This window comes from Phyllobates terribilis, unplaced genomic scaffold (genome assembly GCF_046119375.1).
Source record: "Phyllobates terribilis strain yellow unplaced genomic scaffold, ASM4611937v1 Scaffold_2__4_contigs__length_985480577, whole genome shotgun sequence".
Lineage (NCBI taxonomy): Eukaryota > Metazoa > Chordata > Amphibia > Anura > Dendrobatidae > Phyllobates > Phyllobates terribilis.
In genome coordinates, this window is record NW_027362762.1 from 431,681,738 (window position 1) to 431,704,156 (window position 22,419).

The window sequence follows — 22,419 nt, forward strand, 5'->3', positions numbered from 1 at the left end:
ACAGCTTCGGAGCATCCTTGGACATGCACACTGGTTAAAGTGGGTGAAGTATCTGATGCCGGGTGCAGGAAGTTCTCCTGTGTGGAGTCTGGATGGGCAGTAGTCTCTTCGGGCTGGAGAACTGGTGCACTACCCACGCACATTACCCGTTGGGGCTTCTCCAGGATACAGGGAGATGAAGCTTCAGTAGGGACTTCAAGGTTGGGGTCAGGAGGTCTCAGGGAGGACAGACCCTGGCATGACGGCTTGCCTCTACGTCTAGCACGTCTGGACTGCCTCTTGAGGTTGGGAGAAGTATTCCGGAGAGCGTAGTCACCCTGTGAGGATTCTGGGTGGGCAGTAGTCTCATTGGGCTGGAGGACTATTGCGCTACCCACACACATTACCCATCGGGGCTGCGGGATTTTGGGAAGTGAAGCTTCAGCAGGAGCCTCCGGGTTAGGGTCATCGAAGACCATTAGAAAGGCCACCAGGAAGGCCTGAAGGTCCAGGAGGATAGGATCTTGTGCTTCCCATAGGGGGTTGATCCATTCCAAGGCATCACCCATTAGGTAAGACATCATGAATCCCACCTTAACCCGATCGGTGGGAAAGCAAAGAGGGTAGAACTTGAAGTGCAGCAAGCATTGCTCCACAAATGCACGACTCTGTCTTGGATCCCCATAGTACCGTGGCGGATCCGTAGGAACACGTGCAGAAAGATCCATCTGGACGGGTGCGTAATTCGCCTGGAACTCAGCTGAAGAAAAAAAAAATAAATTATTATTTTTTTTTAAATTTATTTTTAATGCATTCGCTGGAAAAACGTCTCAGAGAGCGAAGGCCGTGGGGCTCAACGGGAACCATGGCCTGAGCATGCTGTAATGCACACGCCCGGGCTGTGCGGCGTGTGCGTGTGATTCCACTGGACCGTGCCGGAGAGTGAATGCCTGGAGGGGCGTAACTAGGTATTCACCCGATCCGACCAGGATCGCACGACGGCATACGACGCCAGTGCACCAAGGAGGAACCGAGCAGAGGGACCAGGTGCTACTCCAGGACAGACCCCGGACACAGCTGTTGACCCACACAGGGGAATACAGGAACAGACAGGTTAGGCTGGCACACAGACTGGTGGGTATAGGCAGGCACGACTGGTATGCAGGCAGGCGGGTATGCAGGCAGGGGGGTACAGGCAAGCACGGCTAGAGTGCAGACAGGGAGGCGCTAGCAGGAAGGAACACAGGCGGGATAGGACCTAGTACACACTGGGACTCAGGAACAGAACCACAGATGTGGCGGACAAACACAGCAGAGTGAGGCCGCCCAGAGAGGCGAGCGAGAGCAGGGCAGGACGAGACCGCCTAGAGCGGCGAGCGAGAGCAGAGCAGGACGAGGCCGCCTGGAGCGGCGAGCAAGAGCAGAGCAGGACGAGGCCGCCTGGAGCGGCGAGCAAGAGCAGAGCAGGACGAGGCCGCCTGGAGCGGCGAGCAAGAGCAGAGCAGAGCAAGACAAGGCCGCCCAGAGCGGCGAGCAAGAGCAGAGCAAGACAAGGCCGCCTGGAGCGGCGAACAAGAGCAGAGCAGGACAAGGCTGCCTGGAGCGGCGAGCAAGAGCAGCGCAGGACAAGACCGCATGGAGCGGCGAGCAAGAGCAGAGCAAGACAAGGCCGCCCGGAGCGGCGAGCAAGAGCAGAGCAAGACTAGGCCGCCTGGAGCGGCGAGCAAAGGGTAAAGCAGGCTAGAACCGCCGGAGCGGTGAGCAAAGGCAGAGCAGGCTAGAACCGCCGGAGACTAGATACAGGAGCGGGTCTAGGAATGCAGCCCCTAGAAGGCGAGATGAACAGGCAAGGAGCGTGTTCAGACAGGACAGACAAGATACAGGAGCGGGTCTAGGTATGCGGCCCCTAGAAGGCGAGACGAACAGGCAAGGAGCGTATTCAGACAGGCCTGGAAATACAGCCTCCAGGATAGGCAGACAAGAGAACACAGAAGGGGACCTGGCACATTCAGAGTGAAGGACCACACTGAATGAAACTCAATGCTCAGGCATGGGTTAATTGGAGCAGCTGGTTTAAATACCAGGTGACAGACAGCAATAGGCTGAGGACGCACAAGGGGTGTGCCTGCAGCAGGTACAAACAGCAGGAAGTGATCGGGCGCCGCCCTTAAGCAGCAGACACAGAGGCAAACAGACAGCATGGAGGGAAGCCAGAGAGACATTCTGGATTGGAGATCAAGTGCGCGCTCTTGCACAGTGGGAGATGGACCACTATGCAAGGACGCCGCCAGGTATGTTACACTCGTGTTTTGCGGTCACGTGACCATCTGCCTTTATATTCCAGCTCCGCCCTTCTGGCTGTGCTGGACTTCAGTGTTTGACTGTTTCTCTAGCCTGGTGCTTCGGTGCCTTTCTCTGTTAGTTCGCTTGGTCCTCTGGGACCTCTAGTACATTTTTGTCAGTTTGTCTTTTTGTGTTCTGCAACAACTTCTCTGTTTAGGAGGTGTCCCATTTTTTGTCCCAGTCCTTAGTTCTTTTAGGGACCCCTCCCTTATTTCTATAGGTCTTCGTTCAGACTAGCCGAGGACTAAGGCCGGTCTGTTCACTAGAAACAGGCAGCCCGCTACATCGTAGGGATTCAGTTTAGTCTTACTGTAGGGACAGCTTTCCCCTATCTTTCCTTAGTACATGTTGCAGATCATAGCACTGATAGTTTCAATGACTTGCTCATGGTATTTTTTTCGGCTTACAAAAGGACATGAATTCAAAAATATCACAGAAAAGAAACAGACCTTACAAACACCAGGTCAAATTACCAAAGCACAAGCAGGATGCAGCAGACCTCCATAATAAAGGCGGGGCAGCACAAGTGCAAAATATTGATGCGACAGCCACTTCCTCCATGAAGTGGCAGATATGTGAGTGGCTGTGAAGTATTACAAATGCACATAGATGGGGCTTGCATAGGACGCCAGTAACACAGATACTGTAGGTGTGATGCACAGTGTCTGGCTTACAGACTATTAATGACGCCCATAATTTTAAATCAAGTGGGCTGTTCAGCACTATATATGTGCACCCCACAAGATAGACGCCCCAATTCACCCAACCAACACTAAAAGTCCTGGCTGCGTCCTGCAAAAAATTAAAAATGTGCAATAAAAAGATGAAAAATAACGTATAAGATAAATATATTACATGAGGTATCGGTCGATATTTTGGCCAAAATATGCAAGCTCGCAACCCGCGTTAAGGGTCCTCATACTTGCGAGTCCCTACTCTAAAATTAAAAACGACTAACAAAAGGACATGGATTCAAAAAACATCACAAAAAAGAAACAGGCCTTACCAACACCAGGTCAGATTACCAAAGCTCAAGCAGGATGCAGCAGACCTCCGTGATAAAGCCCCATCTGTGTGCATTTGTAATACTACACAGCCACTCACATATCTGCCAGTTCATGGAGGGGGTGGCTGTCATATCAGTATTTTGCACCTGTGCTGCCCCTGCCTTTATCATGGAGGTCTGCTGCATCCTGCTTGTGCTTTGGTAATCTGACCTGGTGTTGGTAAAGCCTGTTTCTTTTCTGTGATGTTTTTTGAACTCATGGTATTTTTTGTAGCATTTTTGTGATTTCATATTATACATTTTTATACATATTTATTTTGTACTTATGTTTTACTGTGTCCTCCTGCTTTGCCTGGTGCATCATTCACTGTTCAACCCTTATGCTTTTAACTTTTTTGCAGCCAGACCCTTTAGTGTTGGTTGGGTGAATTGGGGCATCTGTCTTATGGGGTGCACTTATACAGTGCTGGACAGCCCGCCTTATCAAATAATATCGGAGTCATCAATAGGCTGTAAGGTTTATGAGTGGCTATTTGCATCAGTATTTTGCACCGTTGGTAATACCTATGACACGGTCGGGTCCGATGGGCGTCACTGGTCCCGGTCCGGTGCCTCCCTTCTTCTTGCGATGCTGTCCTCCTCTCTTTTGCTGCGTGTGGATGATGCATCCTATGTCATCCACACAGTGTCCCCGGCATCGCACTCCTGCACAGGCGTACTTCTCAGCCCTGACCAGGGTAGAGTGAAGTACTGCAGTGCTCATGCGCCGGGGCTCTTTGACCTTTTCCGACGCATGTGCACTGCAGTACTTTGTTTTGCCCTCGACAGGGCAGAGAAAAGTATGCTTGCACAAGAGCAAGATGCCAGGGGACTTTGTGTGGATGATGTAGGATGTAACATACCTGGCGGCGTCCTTGCATAGTGGTCCATCTCCCACTGTGCAAGAGCGCGCACTTGATCTCCAGTCCAGTCTGCTAGCCTGGCTTCCCTCCATGCTGTTTGCTTGCCTCTGTTTCTGCTGCTTAAGGGCGGCGCCCGATCACTTCCTGTTTCTTGTACCTGCTGCGGGCACACCCCTTGTGCGTCCTCAGCCTATTGCTATCTGTCACCTGGTATTTAACCCAGCTCCTCCCAGGAAACCCTGCCTGAGCATTGTGTTTCATTCAGTGTGTTCTTTCACTCTGAATGTGCCAGGTCCCTTTCTGTGTTTGCTTGCCTGCCTTTCCTGGAGGCTGTATTTCCAGGCCTGTCTGAACTCGCTCCTAGCCTGTTCCTTCTGCCCTCTAGGAGCTGCATACCTAGACCCACTCCTGTATCTCGTCTGTCCTGTCTGAACACGCTCCTAGCCTGTTCTTTCCGCCATCTAGGGGCCGCATACCTAGACCCATTCCCGTATCTTGCCTGTTCCTGTCTGAACACGCTCCTAGCCTGTTCGTTCCGCCTTCTAGGGGCTGCATACCTAGACCCGCTCCTGTATCTTGCTGCTGTGTCTGTTCTTGTCTGAATACTCTCCTAGCCTGTTTCCTGTTTTTCTCTATGTCCGTACCTTCCCTTTTTCTGCAGAGTCTGAACTCGTACCTAACTCCTGCTCGTTGTCACTGTACTACCGTTTGTGAGTTTGTGGTCCACTCGCTACTTCACTGCAAGTACCCTGTGGGTATCTGGTTCTGCCTTTCTCTTCCTGTCTGTTCCGTGCGTACAGAGCCCTGTCCCCCCTGCTTTGCCTTGCTCACCGCTCCGGCAGTTCTTGCCTGCTCTGCCTTGCTCACCGCTCCGGCGGTTCTTGCCTGCTCTGCCTTGCTCACCGCTCCGGTGGTTCTAGCCTGCTCTGCCTTGCTCACCGCTCCGGCGGTTCTAGCCTGCTCTGCCTTGCTCACCGCTCTGGCGGTTCTTGCCTGCTCTGCCTTGCTCACCGCTCCGTCGGTTCTTGCCTGCTCTGCCTTGCTCACCGCTCCGGCGGTTCTAGCCTGCTCTGCCTTGCTCACTGCTCCGGTGGTTCTAGCCTGCTCTGCCTTGCTCACCGCTTCGGCAGTTCTAGCCTGCTCTGCCTTGCTCACCGCTCCGGCGGTTCTGGCCTGCTCTGATCCTTTGCTCACTGCTCCAGCAGTCTTGCTCCGCTCTGACCCTTTGCTCACTGCTCCGGCAGTCTTGCTCCGCTCTGATCCTTTGCTCACTGCTCCGGCAGTCTCGCTCCGCTCTGACCCTTTGCTCACTGCTCCGGCGGTCTTGCTCCGCTCTGACCCTTTGCTCACTGCTCTGGCAGTCTTGCTCCGCTCTGACCCTTTGCTCACTGCTCCGGCAGTCTCGCTCCGCTCTGACCCTTTGCTCACTGCTCCGGCAGTCTCGCTCCGCTCTGACCCTTTGCTCACTGCTCCGGCAGTCTCGCTTCGCTCTGACCCTTTGCTCACTGCTCTGGCAGTCTCGCTCCGCTCTGACCCTTTGCTCACTGCTCCGGCAGTCTCGCTCCGCTCTGACCCTTTGCTCACTGCTCCGGCAGTCTCGCTCCGCTCTGACCCTTTGCTCACTGCTCCGGCAGTCTCGCTCTGCTCTGACCCTTTGCTCACTGCTCCGGCAGTCTCGCTCCGCTCTGACCCTTTGCTCACTGTTCCGGCAGTTTCGCTCTGCTCTGACCCTTTGCTCACTGCTCCGGCAGTCTCGCTCTGCTCTGACTCCTTTGCTCACTGCTCCGGCAGTCTCGCTCTGCTCTGACTCCTTGCTCACTGCTCCGGCAGTCTCACTCTGCTCTGACCCTTTGCTCACCGCTCCAGACGGCTTTGTCCTGCTCTACTCTCGCTCACCACTACTGGCGGTCTCGTCTTGCTCTGCTCTTGTTCGCCGCTCCGGGCGGTCTCACTCTGCTGTGTTTGTCCGCTGCATCTGCGGTTCTGTTCCTGAGTCCCAGTCTGTACTGGGTCCTATCCACTCTGTGCTCCTACCTGTCATACCAGCCAGTACCTCCCTGCCTGCATACCAGTCGTGCTCGCCAGCATCCACCCGTCTGTATTCCAGCCGTGTCTGCCTATACCCACCAGTCGGTGTGCCAGCCTAACCTGCCTGTTCCAGTATTCCCCTGTGTGGGTCAACAGCCGTGTCCGGGGTCTGACCTGGAGTAGCACCTGGTCCCTCTGCCCGGTTCCTCCCTGGTGCACTGGCGTCGTATGCCGTCGTGCGACCTTGGTCGGATCGGGCAGATACTTAGTTACGCCCCTCCAGGCACTCTCCGGTTCATGGCACAGTGGAATAACTACATACACACGCATACGCCACTCAGCCCAGGCGTGTGCATTACAGCATGCTCAGGCCATGGTTCCCGTTGAGCCCCACGGCCTTCGCTCTCTGAGACTTTTTCCAGCGAATACGTGCATCTAGAGGAAATTTATTTATTTATTTTTGCTACCAGCTGAGTTCCAGGCGAATTACGCAACCGTCCAGATGGATCTATCAGCACTCGTTCCTGCGGATCCGCCACGGTATTATGGGGATCCAAAACAAAGCCGTGCATTTGTGGAGCAATGCTTGCTACACTTCAACTTCTACCCTCTTTGTTTTCCCACCGGTCGGGTTAAGGTGGGATTCATTATGTCTAACCTAGCGGGTGATGCCTTGGAATGGATCAACCCCCTATGGGAAACACAGGATCCTATCCTCCTGGACCTTCAGGCCTTCCTGGTGGCCTTTCTAATGGTCTTCGATGACCCTAACCCGGGGACCCCAGCTGAAGCTTCACTTCCCAAAATCCCGGAGCAGCCCCGATGGGTAATGTGTGTGGGTAGCGCACTACTCCTCCTGCCCGAAGAGACTACTGCCCACCCAGAATCCACACAGCATGACTACGCTCTCCGGAATACTTCTCCCAACCTCAAGAGGCAGTCCAGACGTGCTAGGCTTAGAGGCAAGCCGTCACGCCAGGGTCTCTCCTCCCAAAGACCTCCTGATCCCAACCTTAAGGTTCCTGCTGAAGCTTCATTTTCCGGTATCCCGGAGCAGCCCCGACGGGTAATGTGCGTGGGTAGCGCACCAGTTCTCCTGCCCGAAGAAACTACTGCCCACCCAGAATCCACACAGGAGGGCTGCCTGCACCCGGTATCTGATACTTCACCCACTTTAACCGGTGAGCCTGTCCAAGGGTGCTCCGAAGCAGTGATTACCTCCGAGTCTGTGCACCTCTACTACCTGGCGGAGGACCGCCTGTTGCCTCCTGAATCCTCCGGGATACCACTTGATGACAAATGTAGAGAGACTTCCCTACACCCGGTACCCGATACTTCGTCCGCTCCGTCCTGTGAGCTTGACAATGGGTACCTTAAAGCGGTAGTTACCTCCGAGTCTCTACACCCCTCCGACCAGGCGGACGACCTCCGGTTGTCTCCTGAACCCTTCGGGGTGCTACCTGATAGTGAATGGACAGAGACTCTCCTATACTCTGTACCTGATACCTCGGCCGCTTCTTCCAGTGAGTCCGACCTAGTGTACTCCGAAGCAGAGGTTATCCCCGAGTCTCTACACCCCTCCGACCAGGCGGAGGACCTCCAGTTGTCTCCTGAACCCTCTGGGGTGCCACCTGAAAATATGTGGAGAGAGACTTCCTTGTGTACTGTTCCTGGTACTCCACCCGTTTCGTCTGTTGCTGAGGATGGCTGGACAGGAGGTAGCATCCTAGCTACTCAGATGAGACCAGTTTTTCCTGTGGACAGTGGAAGTGATCTCCTTGAAGTGAAGGATTGGCCCTCGAATTCCCTGCAGAACATTCTGACAGGCCTGAAGAAGAGGGGGCGTAAGGGGGGGTGGGGTACTGTAACATACCTGGCGGCGTCCTTGCATAGTGGTCCATCTCCCACTGTGCAAGAGCGCGCACTTGATGTCCAGTCCAGTCTGCTAGCCTGGCTTCCCTCCATGCTGTCTGTTTGCCTCTGTTTCTGCTGCTTAAGGGCGGCGCCCGATCACTTCCTGTTTCTTGTACCTGCTGCGGGCACACCCCTTGTGCGTCCTCAGCCTATTGCTGTCTGTCACCTGGTATTTAACCCAGCTCCTCCCAGGAAACCCTGCCTGAGCATTGTGTTTCATTCAGTGTGTTCTTTCACTCTGAATGTGCCAGGTCCCTTTCTGTGTTTGCTTGCCTGCCTTTCCTGGAGGCTGTATTTCCAGGCCTGTCTGAACTCGCTCTTAGCCTGTTCCTTCTGCCCTCTAGGAGCTGCATACCTAGACCCACTCCTGTATCTCGTCTGTCCTGTCTGAACACGCTCCTAGCCTGTTCGTTCCGCCTTCTAGGGGCCGCATACCTAGACCCACTCCTCTATCTTGCTGCTGTGTCTGTTCTTGTCTGAATACTCTCCTAGCCTGTTTCCTGTTTTTCTCTATGTCCGTACCTTCCCTTTTTCTGCAGAGTCTGAACTCATACCTAACTCCTGCTCGTTGTCACTGTACTTCTGTTTGTGAGTTTGTGGTCCACTCGCTACTTCACTGCAAGTACCCTGTGGGTATCTGGTTCTGCCTTTCTCTTCCTGTCTGTTCCGTGTGTACAGAGCCCTGTCCCCCCTGCTTAGCCTTGCTCACCGCTCCGGCGGTTCTTGCCTGCTCTGCCTTGCTCACCGCTCCGGCGGTTCTTGCCTGCTCTGCCTTGCTCACCGCTCCGGCGGTTCTAGCCTGCTCTGCCTTGCTCACCGCTCCGGCGGTTCTAGCCTGCTCTGCCTTGCTCACCGCTCCGGCGGTTCTAGCCTGCTCTGCCTTGCTCACCGCTCCGGCGGTTCTAGCCTGCTCTGCCTTGCTCGCCGCTTCGGCGATTCTAGCCTGCTCTGCCTTGCTCACCGCTCCGGCGGTTCTAGCCTGCTCTGCCTTTGCTCACCGCTCTGGCGGTTCTGGCCTGCTCTGATCCTTTGCTCACTGCTCCGGCAGTCTTGCTCCGCTCTGATTCTTTGCTCACTGCTCCGGCAGTCTCGCTCTGCTTTGACCCTTTGCTCACTGCTCCGGCAGTCTCGCTCCGCTCTGACCCTTTGCTCACTGCTCCGGCAGTCTCGCTCCGCTCTGACCCTTTGCTCACTGCTCCGGCAGTCTCTCTCTGCTCTGACCCTTTGCTCACTGCTCCGGCAGTCTTGCTCTGCTCTGACTCCTTTGCTCACTGCTCCGGCAGTCTCGCTCTGCTCTGACCCTTTGCTCACCGCTCCAGGCGGCCTTGTCCTGCTCTGCTCTCACTCACCGCTACTGGCGGTCTCGTCTTGCTCTGCTCTTGCTCGCCGCTCCGGGCGATCTCACTCTACTGTGTTTGTCCGCTGCATCTGCGGTTCTGTTCCTGAGTCCCAGTCTGTACTGGGTCCTATCCACTCTGTGCTCCTACCTGTCATACCAGCCAGTACCTCCCTGCCTGCATACCAGTCGTGCTCGCCAGCATCCACCCGTCTGTATTCCAGCCGTGTCTGCCTATACCCACCAGTCGGTGTGCCAGCCTAACCTGCCTGTTCCAGTATTCCCCTGTGTGGGTCAACAGCCGTGTCCGGGGTCTGACCTGGAGTAGCACCTGGTCCCTCTGCCCGGTTCCTCCCTGGTGCACTGGCGTCGTATGCCGTCGTGCGACCTTGGTCGGATCGGGCAGATACTTAGTTACGCCCCTCCAGGCACTCTCCGGTTCATGGCACAGTGGAATCACTACATACACACGCATACGCCACTCAGCCCAGGCGTGTGCATTACAGCATGCTCAGGCCATGGTTCCCGTTGAGCCCCACGGCCTTCGCTCTCTGAGACTTTTTCCAGCGAATACGTGCATCTAGAGGAAATTTATTTATTTATTTTTGCTACCAGCTGAGTTCCAGGCGAATTACGCAACCGTCCAGATGGATCTATCAGCACTCGTTCCTGCGGATCCGCCACGGTATTATGGGGATCCAAAACAAAGCCGTGCATTTGTGGAGCAATGCTTGCTACACTTCAACTTCTACCCTCTTTGTTTTCCCACCGGTCGGGTTAAGGTGGGATTCATTATGTCTAACCTAGCGGGTGATGCCTTGGAATGGATCAACCCCCTATGGGAAACACAGGATCCTATCCTCCTGGACCTTCAGGCCTTCCTGGTGGCCTTTCTAATGGTCTTCGATGACCCTAACCCGGGGACCCCAGCTGAAGCTTCACTTCCCAAAATCCCGGAGCAGCCCCGATGGGTAATGTGTGTGGGTAGCGCACTACTCCTCCTGCCCGAAGAGACTACTGCCCACCCAGAATCCACACAGCATGACTACGCTCTCCGGAATACTTCTCCCAACCTCAAGAGGCAGTCCAGACGTGCTAGGCTTAGAGGCAAGCCGTCACGCCAGGGTCTCTCCTCCCAAAGACCTCCTGATCCCAACCTTAAGGTTCCTGCTGAAGCTTCATTTTCCGGTATCCCGGAGCAGCCCCGACGGGTAATGTGCGTGGGTAGCGCACCAGTTCTCCTGCCCGAAGAAACTACTGCCCACCCAGAATCCACACAGGAGGGCTGCCTGCACCCGGTATCTGATACTTCACCCACTTTAACCGGTGAGCCTGTCCAAGGGTGCTCCGAAGCAGTGATTACCTCCGAGTCTGTGCACCTCTACTACCTGGCGGAGGACCGCCTGTTGCCTCCTGAATCCTCCGGGATACCACTTGATGACAAATGTAGAGAGACTTCCCTACACCCGGTACCCGATACTTCGTCCGCTCCGTCCTGTGAGCTTGACAATGGGTACCTTAAAGCGGTAGTTACCCCCGAGTCTCTACACCCCTCCGACCAGGCGGACGACCTCCGGTTGTCTCCTGAACCCTTCGGGGTGCTACCTGATAGTGAATGGACAGAGACTCTCCTATACTCTGTACCTGATACCTCGGCCGCTTCTTCCAGTGAGTCCGACCTAGTGTACTCCGAAGCAGAGGTTATCCCCGAGTCTCTACACCCCTCCGACCAGGCGGAGGACCTCCAGTTGTCTCCTGAACCCTCTGGGGTGCCACCTGAAAATATGTGGAGAGAGACTTCCTTGTGTACTGTTCCTGGTACTCCACCCGTTTCGTCTGTTGCTGAGGATGGCTGGACAGGAGGTAGCATCCTAGCTACTCAGATGAGACCAGTTTTTCCTGTGGACAGTGGAAGTGATCTCCTTGAAGTGAAGGATTGGCCCTCGAATTCCCTGCAGAACATTCTGACAGGCCTGAAGAAGAGGGGGCGTAAGGGGGGGTGGGGTACTGTAACATACCTGGCGGCGTCCTTGCATAGTGGTCCATCTCCCACTGTGCAAGAGCGCGCACTTGATGTCCAGTCCAGTCTGCTAGCCTGGCTTCCCTCCATGCTGTCTGTTTGCCTCTGTTTCTGCTGCTTAAGGGCGGCGCCCGATCACTTCCTGTTTCTTGTACCTGCTGCGGGCACACCCCTTGTGCGTCCTCAGCCTATTGCTGTCTGTCACCTGGTATTTAACCCAGCTCCTCCCAGGAAACCCTGCCTGAGCATTGTGTTTCATTCAGTGTGTTCTTTCACTCTGAATGTGCCAGGTCCCTTTCTGTGTTTGCTTGCCTGCCTTTCCTGGAGGCTGTATTTCCAGGCTTGTCTGAACTCGCTCTTAGCCTGTTCCTTCTGCCCTCTAGGAGCTGCATACCTAGACCCACTCCTGTATCTCGTCTGTCCTGTCTGAACACGCTCCTAGCCTGTTCGTTCCGCCTTCTAGGGGCCGCATACCTAGACCCACTCCTCTATCTTGCTGCTGTGTCTGTTCTTGTCTGAATACTCTCCTAGCCTGTTTCCTGTTTTTCTCTATGTCCGTACCTTCCCTTTTTCTGCAGAGTCTGAACTCATACCTAACTCCTGCTCGTTGTCACTGTACTTCTGTTTGTGAGTTTGTGGTCCACTCGCTACTTCACTGCAAGTACCCTGTGGGTATCTGGTTCTGCCTTTCTCTTCCTGTCTGTTCCGTGTGTACAGAGCCCTGTCCCCCCTGCTTAGCCTTGCTCACCGCTCCGGCGGTTCTTGCCTGCTCTGCCTTGCTCACTGCTCCGGCGGTTCTTGCCTGCTCTGCCTTGCTCACCGCTCCGGCGGTTCTAGCCTGCTCTGCCTTGCTCACCGCTCCGGCGGTTCTAGCCTGCTCTGCCTTGCTCACCGCTCCGGCGGTTCTAGCCTGCTCTGCCTTGCTCACCGCTCCGGCGGTTCTAGCCTGCTCTGCCTTGCTCGCCGCTTCGGCGATTCTAGCCTGCTCTGCCTTGCTCACCGCTCCGGCGGTTCTAGCCTGCTCTGCCTTTGCTCACCGCTCTGGCGGTTCTGGCCTGCTCTGATCCTTTGCTCACTGCTCCGGCAGTCTTGCTCCGCTCTGATTCTTTGCTCACTGCTCCGGCAGTCTCGCTCTGCTTTGACCCTTTGCTCACTGCTCCGGCAGTCTCGCTCCGCTCTGACCCTTTGCTCACTGCTCCGGCAGTCTCGCTCCGCTCTGACCCTTTGCTCACTGCTCTGGCAGTCTCTCTCCGCTCTGACCCTTTGCTCACTGCTCCGGCAGTCTCGCTCCGCTCTGACCCTTTGCTCACTGCTCCGGCAGTCTCGCTCCGCTCTGACCCTTTGCTCACTGCTCCGGCAGTCTCGCTCCGCTCTGACCCTTTGCTCACTGCTCCGGCAGTCTCGCTCTGCTCTGACCCTTTGCTCACTGCTCCGGCAGTCTCTCTCTGCTCTGACCCTTTGCTCACTGCTCCGGCAGTCTTGCTCTGCTCTGACTCCTTTGCTCACTGCTCCGGCAGTCTCGCTCTGCTCTGACCCTTTGCTCACCGCTCCAGGCGGCCTTGTCCTGCTCTGCTCTCACTCACCGCTACTGGCGGTCTCGTCTTGCTCTGCTCTTGCTCGCCGCTCCGGGCGATCTCACTCTACTGTGTTTGTCCGCTGCATCTGCGGTTCTGTTCCTGAGTCCCAGTCTGTACTGGGTCCTATCCACTCTGTGCTCCTACCTGTCATACCAGCCAGTACCTCCCTGCCTGCATACCAGTCGTGCTCGCCAGCATCCACCCGTCTGTATTCCAGCCGTGTCTGCCTATACCCACCAGTCGGTGTGCCAGCCTAACCTGCCTGTTCCAGTATTCCCCTGTGTGGGTCAACAGCCGTGTCCGGGGTCTGACCTGGAGTAGCACCTGGTCCCTCTGCCCGGTTCCTCCCTGGTGCACTGGCATCGTATGCCATCGTGCGACCTTGGTCGGATCGGGCAGATACTTAGTTACGCCCCTCCAGGCACTCTCCGGTTCATGGCACAGTGGAATCACTACATACACACTCACACGCCACTCAGCCCGGGCGTGTGCATTACATAGGACACGTCATCCACACAAAGCAGAAGAGAGGAGGACGGCATCGCAAGAAGAAAGCAGACACCGGACTCTACAACTCTGACAACCCCTTCTCAGTCGCTACAGTGGCATGCAAAATTTTGGGCACCCTGGTCAAAATTACTGTTGCTGTGAACAGTTAAGCAAGTTGAAGATGAACTGATCTACAGTACAGACCAAAAGTTTGGACACACCTTCTAATTTAAAGATTTTTCTACATTTTCCTGACTATGAAAATTGTACATTCACACTGAAGGCATCAAAACTATGAATTAACACATGTGAAATTATATACTTAACAAAAAAGTGTGAAACAGCTGAAAATATGTCTTATATTCTAGGTTCTTCAAAGTAGCCACCTTTTGCTTTGATGACTGCTTTGCACACTCTTGGCATTCTCTTGATGAGCTCTTGATGCGGCCTCCCGCTGTGTATAGATGGCGCCGCGCAGCCTCCCGCCGTGTATAGATGGCTACGTGTGCTCAATATTGTAAGGCTATGTGCCCACGATGCAGAAATGCTCCGGATTTTTTTTGAGCGTTTCTGCATCTCCCTGGTAGAAAAAACGCATGCGGATTGTACATGCGTTTTTCCTGCCAGGGAAGTGAAGCGTTCTTCACATGCATTTCCGCATGCGGGTTGACAAGCGCTTTCCAATCGATTTTAGCATTACTTGGAAAGTGCTTGACAACTTGGTCACACTATATAAATCCATGCAACCGGCATGGATTTATATAGTGTGACCGTAAAAGAATGGTAAAAAATAAATATATACTTACTTCTGATGGCCTGCCGACGTCAGCGGTCGCGTGACCCGTCACATGACTAAATGACGTCACGGCAGGTCCTTTTCAGACCATCGCGAGCTGCCGGCAAGCCATCAGAAGGTAAGTATAATATTTATTTTTTATTTTATTCTTTTTTTTACAGGTTCTATGGTACCCGGGTCCGGAGGAGAGTCTCCTCTTCTCCAAACCCGGGTACCATCCGCACATTGAAACGCATGGATTCTGCATGTACAGATGCAGTGATGCGGATGACATGCGTTCCAATGCAAGTCAATGGCGGCGAAAGCGCCGCCCTTCCGCAAAATAATTGTTAGTGCTGCGGATTTTTCCGCAATGATAATCCGCAGCGGAAATTTCCGCAGCATGTGCACAGCACATGCGGATTATCATTGGGGAACATGGCAGACCTTCTACCAAGCGTTTTTTAAGCGTTTCCGCAGTGGAATCCTTTGTCACTGCTCTGGTCTTCTCCCCTCACTCTCCTACTGGGCCCTCACTCAATCTGGACCCTACTCCTCCACGATCCTCACTTACTGAATCAATAGAAGATTGCTATTGTGTTATACACACCTGCAGAAAAAAAGCAGCAGAAAGAACGCAACATTTATGCTGTGTGGGAACACGGCCTCAGCATTACAGTTATGGTTTTAATAGAGAAAAAATATCAAATCACGCCATTTTTTTTACATCATTTACCAATCCCCATAAATAATCTGATCGCTGTGTTGTGCGGGTCGTTATGATTACAGGGACACCAAATACTGTATGTCCTTGTTATTTGCTGATTTGTGATGTTTAATATAATTTTTAATGCATTTTGTTTTAAATAATTGTTTTCCATTATTATTTTTTAGCAATTTTATAGGATGAAAAAAATCTTATTCTCCCTCTACAATACAAATACATAGAAATACACTGCTATGTACAATGTATCAATATAATCTACCTGTAGTATAGATAAAGTACACAAAATTCTCTCCATGACATTACTAGACCATGTGGCTCAGCAGGTTAAGCTCCTTCCTGCCTGTAATGTTAAGGTTGTGGGTTCGAGACTGTGAGACAAACAGAAAAAAATATACATAGTTTTTCATTTTTGTAATTGCTTATTATTTTTACTACTTTTATATGAACAAAAAAAATAATTTTCTTCACCTCAGTATACAGGCACCATGAAAATACATTGTTAAACACAATGTATCTCTATGGACATGTATAACTTGCTTCTGGGTTCATTGCCTGGAATAGAGGTCAAGATTACTAAAGTCTCCTGGGTCTCCTGGGTCTCCTGGGTCTCCTGGGTCTCCTGGGTCTCCTGGGTCTCCTGGGTCTCCTGGGTCTCCTGGGTCTCCTGGGTCTCCAGGGTCTCCATCACTGTGGCTCATTGGTAGAGCACCAGCTTGTGAAGACTTAGATGTGAGTTTGTAATCCCAGGTAGTGCTGGTCCCTGGAGAGAGAAGTTAATATGTAATTTAATTTATACCTTAATCAGAGAAGTGGCCCTGCCTTCCCCGGGAGGAGGCGCCACGGGAGCTATGAAGACGTCGGAGAGGTGAGTATAGAGCGGGATAAAAGCTGTGAAGTGACAGGATAGTCGAATCTGGGATGGTTGGGAGCTATACTGTAAAAAACAGCTTTTAATTTGTAGGGAAAAAAATGCTAAAATGCAACATGTGAACATAGCCTTAGGGTAAGGATTTGACACAATCAAAAATCACCGCTGCATTAACTCCTTTACCCCCGAAGGCTGTTTACACGTTAATGACCAGGCCAATTTTTACAATTCTGACCACTGTCACTTTATGAGGTAATAACTCTGGAACGCTTCAACGGATCCCACTGATTCTGAGATTGTTTTTTTGTGACATATTATACTTCATGATACTTCATGATAATGGTAAAATGTATTTTTACTGCTTCAAAAATGCAGCGACTTACAGTTCCAGGAAAATGGATGGGATTTCTAGAAATCTCATGCCCACTGAGCTTCTTTTTAACTCAGTGTAAACTGACCTGCGGTGCGCATCTCAAATCCACAGCATGTCAATTTCTCTTGTGGGTACCCTGAGTTTTCTGGGCGGAATTTCCCCATAGATTGCATTAGCAGTGGAAATTCTGCAGGTAAAAAAACGCACATACGTTTTAAGTGCGTTTTTTGCGGCGGAAACGCATCAGAAGCTCATGTAATCTAAGTATATATCAATAAAGTTTTGTCAAAGCCAAATACCAATAAGTTTCAAAAACAAAGCAGCTTTATTTAAAACATAACATACCCAAAAGAGACAAACAGCAGCTTCAAAAAAACATGATACAAATTCATGTTAAAAAAACGTACACAAAAACGCAATAAAAAAATGCAAGTAAATCTAATTTCAATAATGGGCGCAGAAATGGTCCAGAAATTCTGCAACATAAAAAATGCACCAAAAGCCCATCATGGGAACAAACCCTAAAGAGAGCCTGTCTCTTCCAGAAACACAGTTAGGGCTCTTTCACACGTCAGTATCTCTGGTATGTGTGATGACAGTTTCTACACGTACCAGAGACACTGACACACGTAGTCCCATTCAAATGAATGGGTCTAAGCACATGTCAGTGTGTTTCCACAGATCATGTGATCCACACGTAGACATGTCCACTTTTGGCTGGCAGCATGGATCACATGGACCGATTCAAGTCAATGGGTCCGTGTAAACGTACCGCACATGGATGCCATCCGTGTGATACTCACCGGTCTAAAGTGTCCCCTGCTGTAATCCATGCGACCGCTCAGCAGAGGATCCGGGGAGAATGACTCCTGCAGCAAGCGGGCCCCGGAGCTGCAGGAGTCTGGGGACACTTAGGACAGGTGAGTATATGGATTTTTGGATTTTTTTATTTTATTCTTATATTTACAGGTGGAGACACTGGGAGCAGACTACTACTCTCATCATGGTCCCCTGCTAGTGCTGATCGCAGCGCCAGCAGGGAACAATGATGAGGGCAGTGTTCAGCACCTGGCGCTTGGGAACAGCGCTAACTGTACCACTGATCCCAAACGCCGGTATGTGTGCTCCTGATGCCACACAGGTGCACATGGACACGGATATCTCCGTTACTGGTTTTTCCATGAGCAGCACGATGGCTCAGTGGTTAGCACTGCAGCCTTGCAGCACTGGGGTCCTGGGTTGAAATCCCACCAAGGACAATATCTGCAAGGAGTTTGTATTTTCTCCCTGTGTTTGTGTGTGTGTTTCCTCTCACACTCCAAAGACATACTGATAGGGAATGTAGATTGTGAGTCCCAATGGGGACAGTGCAGATAATGTCTGTGAATTGTAAAGTGCTGCAGAATATGTTGGTGCTATATAAATAATAAATAAAAAGATGATTATTATTAAACCGGCCTTAATCTGCATGGAAAGAGCATTAAAATCTTGTTAGGCTGCCTTACTGGAGCAGCAGCTTCAGGGAGAAATTGAAGCTGCTCTCCGACACGCTCGCTTCCAGTCACTAGCTACACCGTTAGCTCGGCTATAATCACTCCCTGGCACCTTGATTGACAACCTGCTCTGCACACTCATCACTCCCACTGCAGTGGAGATCGTCAATCAAAGTCCTGGAGAGTGATTACAGCCGGACTCACTGTATAGTGAGCGGTGACTGTAACTGTTGCCTGCACAGCCCCTACGAGTGTTAGCGAGTGGCTACAGAGAGGATATAAATTCATTTTCTCCATGTAGTGCTGCTTCAGTAAGGCAAGCAAACCAAATTTGAATGCTATTTACCTGCAGATTATTTATATGCGGGAAAATACTGTTTCTGGACATTACAGGTTCCCTTTAAATGCATTGTTTGGTTTTAGTTGAAACTCTGCAATGTCTTTTCAATGGTAGTTCATTAACCAAAACAAAAATCTGCCTTTTAAAAACACAACAGAAATGCACAGTATGAACCCAGCACTGGACGTTGTCCATATTGTCATTCAGTGTTTTTCTGCTTCGTCATAGAAACAGAAACCAGAATTGATGGCACACCTATTGAAAAGGGGTCAAATTGTGACTCAGGCACTTGAGTATTGAACGAGTATTGTCAAATCTATTGTGTGCTTTTTTTGGAAAGAGAAATCTGTTTTTCAGTTTTATGTTAAATTGTATTTAAAAAGGAGAAATATTTTTTAGCTCTGCTCATTCACAGTATTGAAGACTGAGGCTGTGTGCCCACGTAGCATTTTTTAAGCGTATATGCTGCGGAATTTCCGCAGCGTAAACGCTTGAAAAACGCATGTATATCCGCACCCCATGTTCCCCAATGGGATTCCGCAACTTCTATGCACATGCTGCGGATTTTTACGCAGCGTTTATGCCGCGTTCAAAAATCCGCAGCATGTCATTTAATTTTGCGTTTCCGCAAGCGGAATTGCCTTAGTCCAATGCATAAAAAACGCAAGGCAATTCCGCATGTGGAAAACGCGTGATAAACGCGCGAAAAATGCGCGATAAACGCGTGCGGAATTCCGCATGCGTTTTTCCGGGAGAGGACTTGCATTTATGCAGCAGAAATTTTCTGCTTCATAAATGCAACGTGGGCACATAGCCTGATAGAGGACTGTTTTAGCTATGCTGCAGGATCCTTGTTTTCTGTACTGAGCAAACAGGAACATCTCCTGGAGATCTTGTGTGCCTGCAGCTGCTGTACCTTTAACCAGCGCACACTGTTGAAGTAGTAACAGGATGTTGTTAGTTGAACAATTGAACCACGTGATTGTCTGCTCCCAGATTCTCAACTGTTGGGAGGATCTATTTTCTCTTTTCAGGCGTGGATTTCCACTGAAACATCTCCACCTAGTAGCAAGTTCTAAATGCACAAGCAGGTGGTAAAATGTTTCTGCTCGGTTAAGTTCACACTGCCTTGTAATGAAAGGGCGGTCAATAAACGGCGAGCTGTAAAGTATACAAGGTAAGGGGTTATTTCTTTTCATTTTTGCATGTTCAAGTTCAGTGTAACTTCTAAAGATGAGCAGAATAAATGTACAGGTGACTGAAATGAATGGATTATTGGCAGAGTGACAAGTTATAGAGCAAAGTAAAAAAAAAATGTACATTTATATTGTTAAGACTGGTAGCAATCTGCTGAAAGAATAATTCACATCAGTTGTGCTGTCATGACAAACAGTAGCAGTAAATTTTAAAAGCTGATTTGTAGACATGCAATACTTCAAGCAAGTACAATAATGACTTTCTAATTGTTCAACGGTTTTCCCTACAGGCTTCTATGGGGAACCTGAAAATAATGCATGGAAAAAACTGTTACAATTTTCAATGTAGAGTGCCAGTGTTTTTGCAAAAAAAAGCGGCATTAAAAGTGCAGCTTCAAATCTGCACCAAAAATGTATAAAGCTACGTTCCCACGATGAGTATTTGGTGAGTTTTTGATGTTGCAGATTTTCTGCAGCATTTCTGCACCTATTAGGCTATTATTAAAAGCAACAAGAAAGTGCAAAAATAATTTTTTTTTTTACTGCTTTTTGGCGAATGAAATTAACTTTATTAACCATATACTGTAAACAAATGACACATCTGCACCAAAAACACAGCAAAAAAACGCAGCAAAACCTGCTCTTTGCAGCTTTTTTACTGCCAAGAGAGCAAGTTTTGGCTGCAGAATAAAATGTGGCAAAAAAGCAACGTGTGAACATAGCCTTAGGTAAATTAGATTTCTTGAAGTTTTTTACATGCATTTTTGTCTCATTTGGTATGTGTAATAAACTTTTTTTTTTTTTTTTATATATATATACTTCCTGGTATTTGGCTTTTACAAAACTTTATTGATACAATCATGTGTGATTTACATAAGTTTTTTTTTTACCTGTGGATTTTCAGCATATAATGCAATTCTATGGGGAAAAAACGCACTTGAAACTCAGCGTGTCCGCAAGAGAACTTGACTTGTTGTAGTGTTCAAAAATGCACAGCAGATCAGTTTATGCAGTGTAAGAAAAAAAACAAAACAGAGGGCATGAGATTTCTATAAATCCTTGTAAGCGAAAATATGCAGTGTCAAAAACTCATTATGGGAACTTGTGTATCTTGGTGCGGTTACCTACTGAAAAAAAAAACAGTGGTTTTGACTGTGGGAGCATGGTCAAAGGAGGTTTTCTATCTTCAATTATTTCACCTATTGACTTGCTCGATGTAAAAATAATAAAAAACAGCTGTGCTCCACTTCCTCTGGTCCAGCGACGGCTCTCTGCTGTTCTTTGATTTTTTTTTTTTTTTTTTTTTTTTTTTACAATCTGCAGCTGTAGAGTCAGACTTCAGAACATATGACTGTTATAGCCAATCAGCTCAGTGACTTGTGCCATCTACATTGGCATAGCCTTCAAGCCCAGCAATTAATTGCAGCAGTCACTTGTGCTGTAGTTGTGACTGCAGCAGAGAGCCAGGGCTGGAGCAAGGGGTAAAGGGAAATACTGCTAATTTTATAATTTTTACATAGGGCATGCCAATGGGATAAAAAAAAAAAAAAAAAATGTAAGATGGGAAAACACCTTTACGCCAGGCTCACACAAGAACTATTAATGTACGGCTGAGTGAGTCTGAAAAACTAATCTTTAGTGCCCTGTAATTCCCAGTACTGCACACTCCTGTTCAAAATATTATGCACAATGGTGAGCAATTCCAAATCATACCTTATTGTACCTTGTATAGGTTATCACCATCAGGGCCGGCTCCAGGTTTTCGTGGGCTCTGGGCAAAAGAGTCTCAGTGGGCCCTTTTTAACACATACCACGATTTGTGATGCACAGATACGGTGGAGAAATATAGGTATACCTGCCCCCTCATTCTTCACATATGCAGACATGCATGCGTGGTACACGTACATGTGCGCGCGCGGTACACAGACATGCACACATACAGGCATACTTACATATACATATTTGTACACAAAGTTTCAAAAATGCATATAAACAGACATAAATATATGCACACACACAAACATACAGACACATTAGAAATATTTTAAATATGGGGAAGCCGGCAACCAGCCTTGCTCACCTCCCCCTGACTAATCTCCCTTCCAGCTCCTTTTGAATGTGGCTGTGCAGAAGGCGCGCTGCTTGATGGCCTTCATTGTGACATGGCCATGCACAGTGCGGCTGTCTCTGCTAGTAGTGATGCTGACGGGCTGGGACAGCGTCTTTAATGTTGTTTGTGTGTCAGCTCGCCCGCGTCACTATTAGCTGACACAGCTGCACAGTGCACTGTGTGCAGCCATGTCTGGTAAAGTGATGGCCATCAAGCAGCGCCGGCGGCTCTGCACAGCTGCTGGGGGATTGTCTTGGGCCCTGACATCGAGTAGGCCCCCCCATTTGTCTAGGGCCCCAGCACTTGCCCAGGTGCGCTTGTTGGTGACTCCAGCACTGATCACCATTAAACAAAGCACTTTTTGTATTTTATGGTGCCTAAAAATTTTATACACGTCATGCAAATTGTCTCTTCAGAGAAAAAGAGGACTTGAACTCTATAGCGTCCTCTTTTTCTCTGGAGAGGCAATTTGCATATTAAATTTCCCAGAGGAGCATTGCACAGGCGAATAAGCCTCCTTACCTTGACATGCCAGAGCCGGTATGTCACTCTCCACAAGGAGAAACGTTAACTCTTTATACACATCATGCAATTCTATTTTTTATCGGTCGACCATGATAGCACCATGAGAGAGGGGATCCGCCCACCAAGGACAGGAAACCTACAGGTTTAAAAGGGGCGGCCCTCTCTCTCGCCTCATTTTGGTTTCCTGTCCTTGATGGGGGGAACCTATAGCAGGCTCGTGGAAGAACTGGATGGCGACAGCTGTCGAGCAGCGCCCCTATCTGGGATCGGCATCTCCAGCGTCTGCTATGCGGGTGCACCCCTATCTGGGAAATGCACAGCATCCTTGCACCGGATAAGCAGTGGGCTGCGCCCCTATCTGGGGTGGCAGCCCTTTCATCATCTGCTTCAGCCAGGTCTGTGCCCCTTTCTGTGGGGG

General features: G+C 50.4%; 1 protein-coding gene across 5 annotated transcripts in view; it reads left to right on the plus strand.

Annotated features, from left to right (window-relative positions):
• Positions 1-22,419, plus strand: part of RPH3AL (rabphilin 3A like (without C2 domains)) — a 467,437-nt gene that overhangs the window by 111,350 nt on the left and 333,668 nt on the right. For 2 of the 5 annotated variants that reach the window (XM_073665316.1, XM_073665351.1), the window contains exon 1: positions 19,208-19,347. The exons of 1 other annotated variant lie outside the window; for it this stretch is intronic. Coding sequence is in view for 2 of the 4 variants with exons in the window: in XM_073665306.1 (XP_073521407.1) it covers positions 19,250-19,347 (98 nt within the window). In the remaining 2 variants the exon portion in view is untranslated. Of the gene's footprint in view, positions 1-19,132; positions 19,348-22,419 lie in introns of those variants that run through there. 2 more of the 5 variants (XM_073665306.1, XM_073665341.1) reach the window with 2 other exon arrangements.